The 18,867-nt window shown below is 43.8% G+C and overlaps 1 protein-coding gene across 1 annotated transcript in view; it reads right to left on the reverse strand.

Annotated features, from left to right (window-relative positions):
* Positions 1–18,867, reverse strand: part of LOC140208424 (NACHT, LRR and PYD domains-containing protein 3-like) — a 151,932-nt gene that overhangs the window by 88,924 nt on the left and 44,141 nt on the right. The window contains exons 3-7 of the mRNA XM_072277100.1: positions 12,254–12,343; positions 8,603–8,893; positions 7,823–7,989; positions 4,987–5,158; positions 4,815–4,880 (exon numbers count right to left, since the gene is read on the reverse strand). Coding sequence (XP_072133201.1) covers positions 4,815–4,880; positions 4,987–5,158; positions 7,823–7,989; positions 8,603–8,893; positions 12,254–12,263 — 706 coding nt within the window. The 5' untranslated portion in view covers positions 12,264–12,343. The remainder of the gene's footprint in view (positions 1–4,814; positions 4,881–4,986; positions 5,159–7,822; positions 7,990–8,602; positions 8,894–12,253; positions 12,344–18,867) is intronic.

An 18,867-nucleotide genomic window follows, 5' to 3' on the forward strand; every position in this document is an offset into this window, starting at 1 on the left:
AGCCAGTGCCTCTAAACATCTGGAGAAGAGTGATGCTTATGTGAGAATGCTGTTCTCGGACTACAGTTCAGTATTCAACACCATCATTCCCTCCAGGCTTGACAAGAAGCTCAGAGACCTCGGCCTTGACCCTGCCTTGTGCAGCTTGATCGTGGAATTCCTGTCAGATTGCCAGCAGACGGTAAGAGTGGGCTCCCTCACCTCTGCCCCTCCGACACTCGATGTAGGTGCCCCTCAGGGCTGTGTCCTAAGCTCCCTCCTTTACTCTCTGTATACACATGACTGTGTCGCCACCCACAGCTCCAATCTGCTAATTAAATTTGCTGACGATACTATATGGATTGGCCAAATCTCAAATAATAACGAGGTAGCCTACATAGAAGTCATCACCCTGACACAGTGGTGTCAGGAGAACAACTTCTCCCTCAATGTCGCAAAAGCAAAGGAGCTGGTCGCAATGTCGCAAGAACAAGAGGAATGGAGACAGGCTAACCTCTATTGACATCAATGGATCTGGGGCTGAGAGGGTGAACAGCTTTAATTTCCTTGGCATTCACGTCACTGAGGATCTCACATGGTCTGTGCACACCGGCTGTGTGGTGAAAAAGGCACAACAGCATCTCTTTCACCTCAGATGGTAGAGGAAGTTTGGGATGGGCCCCCAAATGCTAACGATTTTCTACAGGGGCACAGTTGAGAGCACCCTGACTGGCTGCATCACTACATGGAATGGGAACTGTACTTCTCTTAATCACAGGAACCAGCAGAGAGTGGTGTGGACAGCCCAGCTCATCTGTAGATGTGAACTTCCCACTATTCAGAGCATTTACAAAGATGGGTGTGTAAAAAGGCCCGAAGGATCATTCAAGACCCAAGTCTCACCAAACACCGACTATGCCAGCTGCTACTATCCGGGAAACGGTACCACAGCATAAAAGCCAGGACCAACAGGCTCCGGGACAGCTTCTTCCACCAGGACATCAGACTGATTAATTCACGTTGATACAAATCTATTTCTACAATTGTACACATATATACACGCTCACCGCACACACTTTACTGTAATTGTGCTGCTGGTGCAGAAAAACAGTTTACACGACATGTGTCTGTGATATTAACCCTGATTCTGAGAATTTTTATCTGGCTGTTGTCTCATTTTTTTAGATCTGTTATTCACCATACTCATACTGTCCTCATTCATATCAATCTAAGTGTGATCCAGTGCACATGGCGTTTTCTAGAAACTGTCATTTAAGTTCTTATTTTTCTTGGCATATTTTCCAGATCTGTTTCAGACCAGGATATTATACCAAAATTATACGTCAATATGGGCATAGTGAGTGTATACTACCTTTGTTATATTTTTACTGTTCAGCTCTGTTTGGCAGATTTTCTTGATCCTTGATGTAAATTCAGATTTTCTTCAGCCTTGAAGTAAATTTTGTTGGAAGGTTTTCCTTTATCACACGATTATCTATTTTCTTTGCTTATTGATATCCTAAGTATATGTTTCATATTCTGTTGTATTGTCCCCTGATGCTCTGTTTGATATTCTACTGGCTCTATTGCACCTTTCTTTATGTTTCATGTTCTGTACTTTTCTAGTCTAAAGTTCATGCTTATATCTTTAGAAGTTAGTTCCATTATTTGAAATATTTGTTTTAGCTTTGCTGATGCAAGAGCAAGTAATTTCAAATCATCAATGTATAGCTGTGCAAACGTATAATTCGTATTTTTACCTGATTTGATACCTGATTTTTGTCCGTTTCAGTAAATTATGAGCAGGTTTAAAGCCAAACAGAACCATACTGGCCTTAGTGAGTCGCTCTGGAAAATCCCTCAATTTTGATAATGGTGGTTGTCCCTTTGTGGTTGTTAATAGGACGATTATTTTATGCCAATGATTCATCAGATGTTGTAGAAATTTCACAAGTATTGGATGAATTTTATATCTATTTGGAACTTCTCTTAACCATGTGAGGGAGAGAATCAAATGTTTTTTGATAGACAATATTACACTGAAAGATTTCTGCTTTCCACAGGTTTTGAAATAGAATTACATAATCTGTTATCTGTTGTTCATAACCGAACGGTATTTTTTCTGCTGTCCTGTGAGTATATTGTGGTTATCTAAGTGAGTTGTTATTAGTTACCGGATGCACGATGCTACAATTATATAATTGTCTTAATATTATTAAGAGCCAATAATAACATAGTAGGTGACCATTCAGTAGTCTTATAAATGCAGTATTGAAGCTGTCCCTGAGGCTGGTGGTACACACCTTCAGTCTTTATATCTTCTGCCCCATGGCTGTATGAAAGAGAGAATGTTTGAGGTGGTTTGGGGTTCAGCAGAGCCAAGAAGGGCCAAAAGACCTGTTTCTGTGCTGTAGTTTTTTTTATGGTTTCTATGGTTTCTAAACAACATCCATGTGTAACTTCATCCATCACCTTTGTCACATCCTGCAGGAACTCAATCAAGTTGTCAAGACGCAAATCCCATCCAAAGCTTTTAATGATTATGGACCTGTATTCCCAGATCACTTTGCTCTACCGCACTCCTCAGTGCCCTACTGGTAACTGTATAAGACCGGCCCTGCTTGGTCTTTCCAAAGTGCAACACGTCACGCTTGTCTGCAATCTGCCCAATTTATTCTTAAATGTTAAAAAAGAACCCGCATTTACCACCTCGTCTGGCAGCTCATTCCACACTCCCGCCACTCTGTGTGAAGAAGCCCCCACTAATTTTCCCTTTAAACGTTTCCCCCCTCACCCTTAACCCATCTCCTCTGGTTTTGTTCTCTCCTTGCCTTGGTGGAAAAAGCCTGCTTGCATTCACTCTATCTATACCCATCATAATTTTATATACCTCTATCAAATCTCCCCTCATTCTTCTATGCTCCAGGGAATAAAGTCCTAACCTATTCAACCTTTCTCTGTAACTGAGTTTCTCAAGGCCCAGCAACATCCTTGTAAACCTTCTCTGCACTCTTTCGACCTTATTAATATCCTTCCTGTAATTTGTTGACCAAAACTGAACACAACGCTCGAGATTCGGCCTCACCAATGCCTTATACAACCTCATCATAAAATTCAGCTCTTATATTCAATACTTTGATTAATAAAGGCCAATATACCAAAAGCTCTCTTTACGACCTTATCTACCTGTGACGCCACTTTTAGAGAATTTTGTATCTGTATTCCCAGATACCTGTTCTACTGCACTCCTCAGTGCCTTACCATTTACCCTGTATGTTCTATCTTGGTTTGTCCTTCCAAAGTGCAATACCTCACACTTGTCTGTATTAAACTCCATCTGCCATTTTTCAGCCCATTTTTCCAGCTGGTCCAAGTCCCTCTGCAAGCCTTGAAAACCTTTCTCACTGTCCACTACACCTCCAATATTTGTATCATCAGCAAATTTGCTGATCCAATTTACGACATTATCATCCAGATCATTGATAGAGATGACAAATAACAATGGACCCAGCACTGATCCCTGTGGCACACCACTAGTCACAGGTCTACTTGTATATTGGTAGAGTCTTTGACAAGGTCCCACATGGGAGGCTCATACAGAAAATTAATATGCTTGGGAACTGTGCGGAATTATCCTCGCTGGCGGGGATGCACATTGGGAGAAACATCTTAGCTGGCGGGCGGTGAATCTGTGAAATTATTGTCATAGACTGCTGAGGAAGACACGTCATTGGATATAGTTAAAATGCAGGTTGATATGTTCCTGATTAGGAAGAGCGTCAACATTTACAGAAGGCGGGATAATGGGGTTGAGAGGATTTGCGTAGCAAAATCACTGAGCCGATTGGCTTAATTCTGCTCCTAAGTCTTATGATTTTAGGGTGCATCTGGAGTATTGTATTCACTTCTGATTGTCCAGCTTTTAGAAGGATTGGAGAGGGTGCAGAACAGGTTTATCAGGGTGTTGCCTGGATTCGGTGGCATGTGCTACAAGTGGAGGTTTGATAAACTTGGTTTGTTTACTCTGGAGTTAGAATAGAGATCTGACAGAGGTACACAAGTTTGAGAGATAAGATTTGGGTCGACAGCCTGTATTTTGTTTGTTATTTTTTTACATAAGACTGGTGTCTAATATCAGAGGGCATTTGGTTAAGATGAGATGTGGGAAATTTACAGCAATTGTGAGTGTTTTTTTTTCATAGAGTTCTGGTACCTGGAATTTACTACCTGAGTCATGTTGAAGGCAACTATGTTAGATATACATGAATGTACAGCAAATGCAAGCATATGGTCAATAATATAAGAAAGGATACCAAAGTATTTTTTTAAAACTTTCCCAGATATATAAAGAGTAAAAAAACAGGAGAGGTTCGATATTGGACCGCTGAAAAATGATGTTGTAGCTGCAGTAACGGGTGAAAAGGAAATACCAGACAAACTCTATAGAAGTCACTAGCGGAATTACAAAAAGTAATGAACACCAGTGAACAGAATTGTGTGTTGTGCTATTACAAAGGAAAAGGGGCTTGGAAGATGAAAGGTCTGAAGATAGAAGAGTCACCTGGACTGGGTCGTACAGTGTATCAGGAGCCTGCCTGGGGTGTGTGGGCATTCCCAGAGCGTTAGGACCTGGAGTGAAGGCTTCAGCAGAACCAACAGATGGATTAATGGAAAAATAAAATGTAGAATATTCAGGCTGCAAAGAGAAATACTTTGAATTGTTACTTCAATCCAGAGATCAGCGAATGGCTAATGGTGAATTTTGATTCCCAGGTTTTGCCAAGTCACAGACTAACACTTGAGATGTGGTTTGAACTGAGCATTTCATCACTCACCTATCAGTTGAGTGGGTAATTCAGATAACCCTTGGGCGATGTTCATGTATTCCTGTGGATCAGGACCTGTTTAAATATAAAAAGAATCCATGGAAACAGAGCTAAAATAATTAAAATAACTAAAATGTTTATTTCAATGTGCCTTTGTGTTCAGTGCATGTTTTTAACGTACCGAGCTCCTGTATTTCCCTCAGTATTCTGTCCAACTTCGGTAACTCAGTCCTCCACGTCACAAAGGATTCCCACATCGCCCTCCGGGCCCGGGAGCCTTTACCCATCACCAAACTGAGGAAGAGTCTGGAACTCTCTGTCCGGTTTCCATTCTCTGTCAGTTCAGTGACTTTCTAGAAAAGGAAAGTAATAAATTTACTGTGAAGCAGACATACAGACAGACATGGAGAATGTGCAGGAAAATATCTGTTCATGGTCCCAGTAGCTTCAGAAATGATGCAGTCACTGGGCTGTTGCCTGATCCTCCCTGGGTTCATTCGTTAACAAAGAAACTCTAGCTGAGGGAACTTCTAAATCAATATTGTGAAAGAATAAGGATCTACTGACACCCTGCAGTATATTCAACGTGATTAATTTACTTATCCATCAATGTGTAACATTACATCAAAAAGATGTGACAACAAGAACGGAAGAGAGGGAGAGCGAGGGAGCAAAAAATGGATGGTGGGCATCACTGAATCGTGGCTGAAAGATCATATTTGGGTGCTCACATCCAAGGATAAATATTTAATCGAAAGGAGAGGCAGGTGGGTGAAAGGGTTGGGTTGACTCTGTTGTCATAAAAAATGAAATGTGCTTCTAAAGAAGTGATAGCAGATTGGACGGTGTAGTTGTTAAGATACTGTGTAGGAAAGAAAATGACCCTGATGGAACAGTAACCAGGATGTGGGATACACATTCCAGTGGGAGAGAGAAGAGGCATGTAAAGATTTCAATGTTAAAATAGTCATGGGGAATTTCAATATGCAGGTAGCTTTGGAAAATCAGGTCGGTGTTGAATCCCAAGTGAGGGAATTTATAGAATGCCTATGAGATGGCTTTTGAGAGAAGCCTATGGTTGAGTCCACTATAGGAAAGGCAAATCTGGATTCAGTGTTGTGTATTGCACCAGATTTGATTGGGAAGCTTAAGGTAAATAAACCCCTAAGAGGCAGCGATCATAAAATAGCAGAACTGACACTGCAGTTTGAGAGGGAGAAGGTAAAAGTTAGATGTATCAGTTTACACTGGAATGAATGAATTACAGAGAAATGAGAGAGGAGCTGGGCAAAAATAAATTGGAAGAGGCAACAACCAAGCAGGAATAAAGTATGACTATGACTATGACTATGACTAGGAATAGATGAAGATTCTGGGAGTGATTCAGAAGGCACAGGTAGAGGTAGATAATCCCAAATATGAAGAATTATTCCAAAGGCAGGATGATCAACCGTGGCTGACGAGGAAGTCAATGCAGCACAAAAGCAAAGGAGAGGGTATAGAGTATAGCAAAACATAATGGAAAACAGAAGGACTGGGAGGCTTTTACTAACCAGCAGAAAGCAACGAAAAGCCGTAAGTAGAGAGAATATGAAATATGAAGGCAGGCTAGCTAATAATGTAAAATAGCTTACCAAATATATGCCCTTTCAGGACAACCTATTGATTTTTGATGTCATGCGATATCAGCTTTGTGCGTGGTAGTTCCTGTCTAACCAATCTGAATGTTGAACCAGGAAGTTACCGGGAAAGTTGATGAATGGAAGGAAGTGGGTGTTGTCTGAATGGACTTTAGCCCAGCATTTGACAAGGCACTGCAGAGGAGGGTGGGGACTCTTTGAATGACAGGTGATGCTCAGCCTGGTGAAATAAATGGGAGGTCAGATGATACAGACCTCAGACACATGATCTGGACACTGAATGAGCATTGCTGTGCCCGCAGAGAAAGTGGGATTTGGAGGATCGATCAGGCGGATTGATCCAAATTGCTATTCCAGTTTGAAGGAAAAGGGGTTGACTGGTGGGGAGCTGTCTCTGTGTCCACCCTCGCCTGGGTGATAGCTCCACCACAGAAGACCGGTCCCCCTGGTTAAAGTCACAGTCGGTGACTTGTGAAGCATTTCGGACGACGACGAGAAGATCGACTGCATCAGCTCACCTGAAGACTCAACTCTGTCTCTCTCTCTCTCTCCCCATCACTACTCAACTAAATACCACGAACTGAACTGAACTGAACTTTACTCAACATTGTAAGACCGTATCTTTTTACCCCTAGACTTAAAGAAACTTGGTTTTTCATACATATATATTCCACACTTACTTTAATATATAATCATTGCTAACCTGTGTGATTTATTTACTTTGATATTACTGTATTGCGTAGTTACTAATAAATATTATTAGTGTATAACAATACGAGACTCCAAAGTGGTTTCCATTTCTGTTGGTTTCTTTATCCCTGTCATGGGGTACGTGACAATAGGCAGTTTCAGTAGACCAGCATGGAATAGATGGGCCAAAGAGCCTGTTTCTGTGCTGTACTTTCCTATGACGATGACATGTCAGCCACTCATTGTTCAGGAACTCAGACGGAGACTCGACCAGCTGTGGTTAGCAGGTTTCCCTCCCTCAAGTACCACAGTGAAGTCAGTTGGCCCAATTTACAATCTGACAGTTTAATATTCATCCTGGATTAATGAGCTGAGGTGAATTTGACTGACGGTCCTGAGAAGATGCAAAATTAATTTTAGACTGAATGTCTGTTCAACAGCCCAGATATGCAGCCACTGCTCGTGTATCACACTGATAAATACAGCAGGTGTGAGAGGGAAAGGTGACGCTGAACCTGTAGTTCCCAGTGCTCCCCACCTTAACAGCTGAAACCAGATCTGCTGGAGATCATCAGAGATCAACATCTCCACTGCCACGTAGAACTCCTAGAACGTGCAGGAGATGAATATTAATCAATATTCCCTCTGATACCAGCAGTTCGGTGACAATAGACTAAATACACTCACCTCATTTTCCTCTCTACTGAAATGTCCCTCCTTTGTCAACATCCAACCGAGTCTCTCAACCTTTTCTTCAATCGCTTGTTTAAGTCTGTCTCTGTAGAACTTTGTCAGCTGGTACAGTCGATATTCCTCCCCCTCTGCCAGGAGGTCAGAGATTGTAAACTCTGGCTCTGCAAATATAAAAAGTGAATGTAGTCACAAACTCAAATATCACCTGTCTCCACCGCTCTCACCCAACCCAACAAACCAGTCATGTCAACAACCTCAGTGTTCACCTGCCTTCATCTGGAAACATGGATTTTATCCTAATCTCTGACACTGGACTAAAACCGAACCATCAATGCGCTAGACATGACGTTACCAGAAGGACCACATTTACTAGAAACCTGTTTCTCCCACCGTCCCACCCACTCACCCATCGCGGTTTAAGATTGGCAATAAATGTTGGGACTGCCAATGATAGTCGCTTCCCAGAGATACTCTCTCCATCCTGGCGAATACATTTCCCACAACTGTTATCCTGGAAATACGCTCTTATCCGGATAGCTGCGTTTCCTCCGATACACATCCTGGATATCATCAGAACAGGTAGTACATTTCCTGTAGTGCGGTAACGGGTGCCCCACTACACCACATGTACCACATCCACACATTTCCCCTCCCTGACCAACCCTCCAACAAGGAATCACATTTACCCTCCTCCCTGCCACATTCCCACTCCCTGTTGGGGACTTGACAATTCCGTGTTTAATGAGCTTCTGAGCTGACAGACAGTCGCCTCACTTGTACCAGTTCCAGGGTCCTGCTCAGTGTCTCTGACGTCACTGTCTCTGGGCTGACAGACAGTCGCCTCACTTGTACCAGTTCCAGGGTCCTGCTCAGTGTCTCTGACATCACTGTCTCTGGGCTGAATTTGCTCCACTTCCGCTGCGGCCGGACCGCATTCCATTGGGACATTGCTCTCAATCTGACCCTGCTTTGGTACCTTGCTTCCCGTGTCCCGATCATCTTCCCTCAATGAGTTGCCTGGTAAAAACCTCTTGAGTACTTTCCGTACCCGATTTAATTTCCCACCTGAAGTAAATGAGGAATAGCAGGTTTAGAGTGATTTATACTCGAGCAAGGATTCACAATGGGTGCCTGCAATGGAGCCGAGACTCCGGCTGACCAGATTTGGAGTGGGACTGTGCTAGTGAATGAGAACCACACTTCCTGCTAGGTGACCATCACAATAAGCCGGTGTCCGGACACATCCACTCCCAGGAAAAAACTGGATAGACACAGTAATACTGATCACCGACTACGCATTAGTTGAACACACTGATAACCAGCGGTTATTAATGGAACAGCATCAGGTGATACGGGGAATTATCACTGGGATTATCTTTCATAAACATAAATCTCCCTGGGTCACAAACTGTCCAGTCACCTGTGTCACTCACAAACAATCCACTGGATTACTCATGGTCCGATCCTCTAGATCACACGTTCTCCGTTTGCTTTGTCTTACATTGTCTTGTCCCCTGGGTCACAGACTGACCATTGCCTTGATGCCTGGTCCCCTGGGTCCCATCCCGTCACCTGGAGGATGATTGTCATGTAACAACTATACAAGTCATTGGCAAAGGGAGCGTCTTGGCGTGCAGTTCTCGTAGCTAAACTTAAAGTCTCACCGAGAGAGCTTTGCGTTCATTTGCGGTTGCTGATCTATAGGATGGATGTGATTCAGCTGGAAAGACTGTCGAGGAGATTGTCAAGTATGTTACTGGATGGAGCTGCTTGGTTTTTGTGTTATATGTTTCGGCTGGGACAGTTTGCCCTGGATCAGGGGAGCTTGAAGGGTGACCTTACACACGTACATAAAGTAATCAGGGGTGCAGAGAGGGTGGATAGTCATAATATGTTTCCCAGGTTAGGGGAGTCTGAGACTCGAAGGCAGAAATTTAAAAGGGACTGAAGGGGCATTTTTTCACGTGGCGGGTGATGAGTATAAATTGCACGCAGTCAGAGGAGGCTGTAAACACAAATAAAAGGATTCGTTTCCAGGCTGTAATCTCTGTTTTATTCTACCTGGAATCACAGAGTTGAGCACAATCACAATGCCCACCGGAGACAGAGACAGTTGGTCACTGGTTATACCGGGTCTCCCATCAGAGATACTGGGAATTTAAATTCAGGTAGCAGATCATCTCAAGAGGGAAATATTGAGAACTCACTTTCACCATTTGGCCACAGACCAGACATGGATTGGGATATTAAAACAAAATCAGAATCAGGTTTATTATGACCGGCATGTGACGTGAAATTTGTTAATTTAGCAGCAGCAGCTCAATGCAATACATAATCTAGCAGGGAAAAAAATAATACTGAATAAAAAAAATAAACAAGTAAACCAATTACGAATATTAAATAGATTTTTTAAAAACTTGCAAAAACAGAAAGACTGTATATTAAAAAAATCTAAGGTAGTGTCCAGAGATTTAATGTCCATTTAGGAATCGGATGGTAGAGGGGAAGAAGCTGTTCCTGAATCGCTGAGTGTGTGCCTTCAAGCTTCTGTACCTGCTTTCTGATGGTAACGGTGAGAAAATGGCATGCCCTGGGTGCTGAAGGTCCTGCATAATGGACGCTGCCTTTCTAAGACACTGCTCCCTGAAGATGTCCTGGGTACTTTGTAGATTCATACCCAAGGTGGAGCTGACCAGATTTACAACTTCCTGCAGCTTCTTTCGGTCCTGTGCAGTAGCCCCTCCATACCAGACAGTGATGCACCAAACCAGACCACAAGTTTATCTAAAATGAAGTGTCTCCTGATCCTCAGCCATTTCCAAGGCTGGCAATGTTCTCGGCTCGGTTACAGAAAACAGAGTTTGGAAAATTTCCCTCATCTACTTTCCCTCAGAGTTTGGAAAATTTCCCTCATCTGAATTTTATAAATAAAAGTTGGAGATGTCTTTCACCTCTAAACAGGCCGATGTGCAACAAACCCTGAGCCTGGACTTTTACGTAACAAACAACACCGCCGTCACATTCCTGTTTGTGTTTCACTCTCAACCTACTGATTCAGGGTCTCCGGCTCCTTTCACTCAGGTGGAGCTTTGCCTGGTGAACGAAGTCATTCGACCATTACTGGTGTCAGGTCCCTGCACTGGGACTGTTGGACTGATCAATTACACAAAGCCACTTTACCAGTGGGATCAATGACACTTTTCTCTGCCCTGTTAGCACCTGTGTAAGTTTCTTCATCTGAACTAGTAACCATATAACAATTACAGCACGGAAACAGGCCATCTCGGCCCTTCTAGTCCATGCCGAACTCTTACTCTCACCTAGTCCCACCAACCTGCACTCAGCCCATAACCCTCCATTCCTTTCCTGTCCGTATATCTATCCAATTTGTTTTAAACGACAACATCGAACCTACCTCAACCACTTCTGCTGGAAGCTCGTTCCACACAGCTACCACACTCTGAGTAAAGAAGTTCCCCCTCATGTTACCCCTAAACTTTTGCCCTTTAACTCTCAACTCATGTCCTCTTGTTTGAATCTCCTCCATCCTCAATGGAAAAAGCCTATCCACATCAACTCTATAAATCCCCCTCATAATTGTAAACACCTCTATCAAGTCCTCCCTCAACCTCCTATGCTCCAAAGACTAAAGACCTAACTTGTTCAACCTTTCTCTGTAACTTAGGAGATGAAACCCAGGCAACATTTTAGTAAATCTCCTCTATACTCTCTGAACTTTATTGACATCTTTCCTATAATTTGGTGACCAGAACTGTGCACGATACTCCAAATTTGGCCTTACCAATGCCTTATACAATTTCAACATTACATCCAAACTCCTATACTCAATGCTCTGATTAATAAAGGCCAGCAAACCAAAAGCCTTCTTCACCACCCTATCCACATGAGATTCCACCTTCAGGGAACTATGCACTATTATTCCTAGATCACTCTGTTCTACTGTATTCTGCAATGTCCTACCATTTACCATGTATGTCCTATTTTGATTAGTCCTACCAAAATGTAGCACCTCACATTTTTCAGGATTAAACTCCATCTGCCATCTTTCAGCCCAGTCTTATAACTGGCCTAAGTCTCTCTGCAAGCTTTGAAAATCTACTTCATTATCCACAATGCCACCTATCTTAGTATTATTTGCATACTTACTAATCCAATTTACCACCCCATCATCTAGACCATTAATATATATGACAAACAACACTTGACCCACTACCAATCCCTGAGACACACCGCTACACACTGTCCTCCAATCTGACACACAGTTATCCACCACCACTCTCTGGCATCTCCCATCCAGCCACTGCTGAATCCATTTTACTATTTCGATATTAATGCCTAACGATTGAAACTTCGAAGTGCAGCTACAGGACAGAAGTTTAATGATAAAGATCCCAGTGAACGTACCTGTAGCCATTCTGATTCTGACTGACGATTGTCGTCGTCTTGTTTACACTTTGGTCGCGGTGCAGGACAGCTCCAGCTGTTGGTGATGCCCTGAATTACATACAACAAGCAGACAGTGAGTCAGAAAGAGTACGATTCTTTGCAAAATGTGACCGTATCGCCACCCTGTGTATCAGAGCAGCAGTTTGCTTAGGGAACAAACATTCCCTGTTAACATCAACTCCCACACCATGTCTGTACGTCAGTCCAGTGATATCTGGCGAATCCTATTGACAGAGTCAGAGAGCAACAGAGCACAGACACAGACCCTTCAGCACAATGAGACAATGCTGACCACAGTGCCCACAGAGTTGGTCCCAATTTCCTGTGTTGGGCCCATTTCACTCTTGGCCTCTTCACTCCATCTACACATCCCAACTGCTATCGTCACAATCACTGTCTATCTCATTGGTAACTCTGAAGCAAAGCATTCATTAAGCACCGCATCACCGCATCCTCCAGGCACATTTCCTCCCTTGCTCCTGTGTAGTCCTACCCTCAATCTATTCATCCTCCTCTTCTTTTCCCACATGTAGAACGCCTTGGGCTTTCCTTCATCCTGCTTCTCAAGGACACCTCAAGTTCCTTCGACCTCTAAGTCATTACTTAAGCTCCTTCCAGGCTACCTTATAATTTCCTAGAGGCTTGCTTGGATGTTGCTTCCTAAACCTAAATAATGCTTCCTTTTCCCTCTTGCTTAAATGTTCTCATCTCTTGTGACCACAGTTTGTATATATAAACATTCTTTCACTGTGGGTGGAACCGTATATAAGTGTTCCTGAAACAACCTTCACATTTCCATTGTGTATTTCCCCTTGAAAATGTTTTCCCAATTTACACCCCAAAGTTGCTCCGAGTACCATTGTAACAATCCATCCACTAATTAAATACTGTCTCGTAGGGTCTGCTACTATCCTTGTCCATGACCATGATAAAAGTTGGGGTGTTGTGGTCACTGTCTCAAAAGGGCCACCCATTGTGACATCAGTCACCTGACCAGCATCATTGCCTCATATTAGATACAGTACGGTAACTCCTCGAGTGAGCCCATCCACATACTGTGTCAAGAATTCTTCCTGGACACACAACACATTCTGCCCCATTGACACACTTTGGAGCGAGGAGGTGGAATCAACATCAGGAAAGTTGAGGTCAACAATGATAACAACCTTGTTGCTTTTGCACCTTTCCCAACGCTGCCAAGTTATCTGCTCTCATTATCCCTGTGGCTTTGGGGGAGGCCTATAGAATACTCCCAGAATGATAGCCCCCTTTCCGTTTCTGACTTTCACCCACATTGATGTCCTCTGTGTATGTCGCTGTGATACCATCCCTAATTAGTACAGAGAATTCCCCCCCATTCACCCCCCACCCCCATATGTATTATGAAACAACTAAAACCTGGAGCATCAAACACCAATCCTGCCCTTGTAACAGTCAGGTCTGTGTAATGGTGATAACATGCCATCCATTACTCGGATTTCCAGAAACTGCAGATTTTCTCTTTTTTTTTTGATAGGTCATCATTCAGTCATGGTACAAGTCATAATACATAGCAGAATTAGGTAAAATGGTCATTCTAGTCTGCTCCATAATCAATCATGAAGGATTATTTTTCCAACACTGTATTGTTGCTTCCCTGCTATAATACTCAACCCATTTAGCAATCCAGAACATGAATATACCCAACGATAGCCTCCACCACCCTCTGTGACATCAAATTCCACAGATGAACCAACATTTGGCTGAAGTAATTGCTCTCACCTCAGTTTTAAAGTGAAGCTTCTTTATTCTGAGGCAGCACTCTCAGATCCCAGACTCTCCGTCTAATCAAGACACCCTCTCCATTCCCACTGCATCCAGACTTGCTGTTATTCAGTTGGTGTAAATAATCACCCCCGCCCTAACTTCCACCCCCCCCACACCAAACCCCAACCACCATCCCTCTGAACCCCACTAAACACAGGCCCAGGTCCATCAAATGCTCCACATGCATAATGCTTATTCTTCAGATTATTCTTGTGAACCTTGTTATCAACAGCTGTACTGAATACATTTCCGGGGAAAACAGGACAATTGGTACCAGGATAATGTACTGGGAAAAGCTGTGCCTTCTTTACTCTTCTGTCAACTCTCACAAAATGTTCCAGGGTGAATGTAATACAGATAAACTGGAATCACTAGAAATGCTCAGCAGGTAAGGAACAGCTGTGGGGAGAGGAAAAAAGTTAGCAATTCGGTTTCCTAACCTTTCATCAGAATGGATTCAAACATCATCCAGTTTTTAGTGGAAAATCTTGGGTTGTTCTCCATGGAGTGGTAGGGACTGAGGGAAGATCGGATGGAGGTTTATAAGATTATGAAAGACATAGATAGAGTAGACGGGGAGTATTGTTTCACTGTTTAGAAATGTCTAATACCAGAGGACATGCAATGAAGGTGTGAGGGAGTAGTTGCAAAGGAAATGTGAGGGTAAGTTTTTCTACTCAGAGAGGTGTGGATGCCTGGAATGCGCTGTCTGTTATGGTGGTGGAAGCCAACACATTGGAAGCTATTAAGAGATGTTTAGGTAAGCACATGGGTGTGAGGAAGATTGAGAGGATATGGACATTGTGTACGTAGGTGTCATTTTTTTTGGGGGGGGGGGGTTGACTTACTTTTTATCTGGTTTGGCACACCATTGTGGCCGATGTGCCTGTTCCTGTGATGTACTGTTCCATGTTCTGTTCTATCTTCAGCATCTTGAGTTTCCCTTTGACTCCCACTGGCAGATAGACAGGTGACAGTGAGGGGGAATTTCCAAAACTGAATTGAATTCTGAAACCCCGGTCTATTTCTACTGGGGCAAACACAAAATAGCGTATTAATCACAGCCTCTCCCTGCGAGGGATGGAATGGGAACTCATTCTCTGCTTTGCTTCAGAACTTCAGAACCTCAGAACCAAACATCTGAGCACAGAACAGAAATACTCGCTCAACATCTCAAAAACCCGGACAACCTGATCCCCTGATTCATTTTATCTGGGTGAAAACGTGTGGTATCCCAGGATCCAACCTCAGAGGGTCACAGCCCACACCCAGAGCCTCACACATCTTTTCCACATATCACATTGGGTGTTTCCACATCTCACACTGACAGACTCACGCTACCAATATCCAGCCCCTGGAGACGTCTGCTTCACTGCGGAAGGAGGAACATCCAGCCACATCTGTAAAAGCACCAACGTAGACCGAAGCCCAAACACTACCAGTTCCATATTCCTGGAGCCCCCATCCCAAGATTGTATCTCAAGCACCAACTCTCCCAGGGCTCTTTGCTGCCGGTAATATGCGGCAGTGTCTCAGCTAATCCCAGTTCAATCTTCTTGCTGCGTGGGATCTCGCCCAGTACAGCTGGCTGCCATGTTTCCTGCAGTGTAGCAGGAACAAAATGTAAAATTATAAAGTAGAAAATGCTGGGAACTCAGTTCATCAGACTACATCTCTGAAAGGACAAATGGTGGAAGACCCAGTTTCAGAACTGAGACTGTTCGAGATGCTGCCTATCTGCTGAGCGTTTCCAGTATTTTCTCCTCCTTACTTTGAATTTCCTGCAACTGTAGTATTCTCTCCCTCCTCGTTTTAATGCACAGATAGTAACTGATTGTAAAATATCAACAACACCCTAAACAGTAAATGCCACCCCACCCCAACCCATTTGTTAGTTCTCAGTTCATCCTGACCCTGGTGTAATACATCCCATACAGTCAATGCTCACAGCATCCTTTCCTCCCACTGTCACTCTGTTACATTTGCTCCTGAGGCCACTGTCTCTACGCTGAGAGGCGGTGACCACAGAGCGATAAAAAGTACAACACTTGCTGCAGATCTGACAGGCCGTTACCCTGGAAACGGAGGAAGTGGCTCACCGAAAATAACCGAGAAAGGAAACAACAAACTCAACATCAGATGCTGTGAGTTTCATTATTACAAAGATTAACACTGCAGCCATTTTGTAACGGGGAAACTAAAATTGAAATGGCTGTTTTTACCCTGCCTCGTGCTGTATTCAATTAGACCTCTGGTAGTTCTTATTAACAAAGGAAAAAAAAACAACAACAAAAACACACAAAAAAATAAAAAAATAATAAAACAACAACGAATCCTGGAAAATTAAATGAAGTAAAAGGTGAAAGAGAGCACTTTACAACGATGACATAGGTCAGAAGAAAGTTTGCTGATACTGATCAGTGAGGTATCCTAAAATGACACAGCTAGAACAAACAATAAGAAATTTGGCATATACCGTTTGCCCCTGACCAAACTTTATCAATGAGTCATGGAAAGTATCCGATCTGGATACTTCCCGCCTTCGTACGGCTGCTGCTCTGCCCATGAGAAGTTGAAACATCAGAGAACTGTGGACACAGCTGAGCACAACATAGAAACAGGCCGCCCCCACCCCCCATGAACTGTCTCTATATTCCCCGTTGCCTCAGCAAAACAGGAAACAGAATCAAAGTTCTCCACAAACCTGGACATTCTCACCTCTCCCCACCCATCCGGTGGAAGATTAAAAGAAAACAGAAACATACCACTGGGCTGAAGGATGGCCTCCATTTTGCTGTGATATCAAATTGAATGTTCCCAGTATGATAGGACACAGCTTAATAAGATGGACTGTCGACCTCACTATCTAACTCCATGTGACCTTGGACCATATGTCTACCTGCACCGCACTTTCTCTGTAACCATAATGATTTGTTACATTCAGTTATTATTTTACCTTCCATCACCTCAATGCACTGTTGTAATGTATTGATTACTATGGATGGTTCGCAAGACAGGTTTTCACTATACCTCGGTACATGACAATAATAAACGATTCCCCACTTTAATTGTGTGGACACATCAGAGAGAACGAGCTTTTCCTCTGGAACATCTGTAGAGAGTTTTCACTAAAGTGTACACACTATTGAGGAACCCACATAGAAATATAGAAACATAGAAAATAAGTGCAGGAGTAGGCCATTCGGCCCTTCGAGCCTGCACCGCCATTCAGTACGATCATGGCTGATCATCCAACTCAGAACCCTGTACCAGCCTTCCCTCCATACCCCCTGATCCCTTTAGCCACAAGGGCCACATCTAACTCCCTCTTAAATATAGCCAATGAACTGGCCTCAACTGTTTCCTGTGGCAGAGAATTCCACAGATTCACCACTCTCTGTTTGAAGAAGTTTTTCCTAATCTCGGTCCTAAAAGGCTTCCCCTTTATCCTCAAACTGTGTCCCCTCGTTCTGGACTTCCCCAACATCGGGAACAATCTTCCTGCATCTCGCCTGTCCAATCCCTGTAGGATTTTATACGTTTCAATAAGATGCCCCCTTTATCTTCTAAATTCCAACGACTATAAGACTAGGCGAACCAGTCTTTCATCATATGAAAGTCCTGCCATACCAGGAATCAATCTGGTGAACCTTCTTTGTACTCCCTCTATGGCAAGGAAGTCTTTCCTCAGAGTAGGGGACCAAAACTGCACACAATACTCCAGGTGTGGTCTCACCAAGGCCTTGTACAACTGCAGTAGTACCTCCCTGCCCCACTATTCGAATCCTCTCGCTATAAATGCCAGCATACCATTCGCCTTTTTCACCGCCTGCTGTACCTGCATGCCCACTTTCAATGACTGGTGTATAATGACACCCAGGTCTCGTTGCACCTCCCCTTTTGCTAATCAGCCACCATTCAGATAATATATATATACACACACACACATAAATGGAATACGCTTAATTCTCACATTAATATGGTCACATACCCGGAAATATCGGCAAGTCGTAACAGGGGAATGGAATCAAGAACAAAATGCCCAGGCAGAAAGAGATGACGTCACAGATCTGGATCTCACTACTGGTCTCAATGGGTGAAAGATAAAACTGCTCATACACGTGGGGAAATGCCTCGAACGTGGAGTTACTGCCATTAATCTTCTCTGTCTGCAAAAGCACGACAGGCCGAATGGCCGCTTCCCGTGTACTGGAACTATGTAAAACAATTGTCGACCCCAGGCATCGCCGCAGGTGAAGTTTAGATCCGCTACCGGGCCGGGTGATGGATATAAAGATCCCCGGGTACAACTCCACAGATGGGAGTAGTTCCAGCATCCCGCCTCATCCCGCTCCCAGGACTAGAGCAACAGGGGCTGAGCAGAGGCTCATCTCCGGCGGCTCGGTGTGAAGGTCCCACAACCAGGATCGACCCCGGCAAGTTTTGGCCAGCAACCCGGACCGAAACCGCCTGTCCGTGTGACTTAACGATACTCACTACCCATCGTCAGATTTCCCGCTCGGGACCGGCCTCAATACTCACCGATGGGAGCTTCCTCCGCAGACAGTAAATCTTCCCCCGGCTCCCCGCCGACGATCCGCATCAACACTGAACGGAAAGGAAACCACCGACTGTCGAGACTGAGCATGCGCAGTATGAGCTCCGCGTCTCCAGCGCTGTGGCGGGCGGAGAGCGGTGGTGGGGGTGCGGACACAAACCTGCAGATGCTGCAGCTCCGCGGTAAACGGGATTGGCGAGTCTCTGAT

Source organism: Mobula birostris, chromosome 13 (assembly GCF_030028105.1).
Source record: "Mobula birostris isolate sMobBir1 chromosome 13, sMobBir1.hap1, whole genome shotgun sequence".
In the NCBI taxonomy this organism is placed as follows: Eukaryota; Metazoa; Chordata; class Chondrichthyes; order Myliobatiformes; family Myliobatidae; genus Mobula; species Mobula birostris.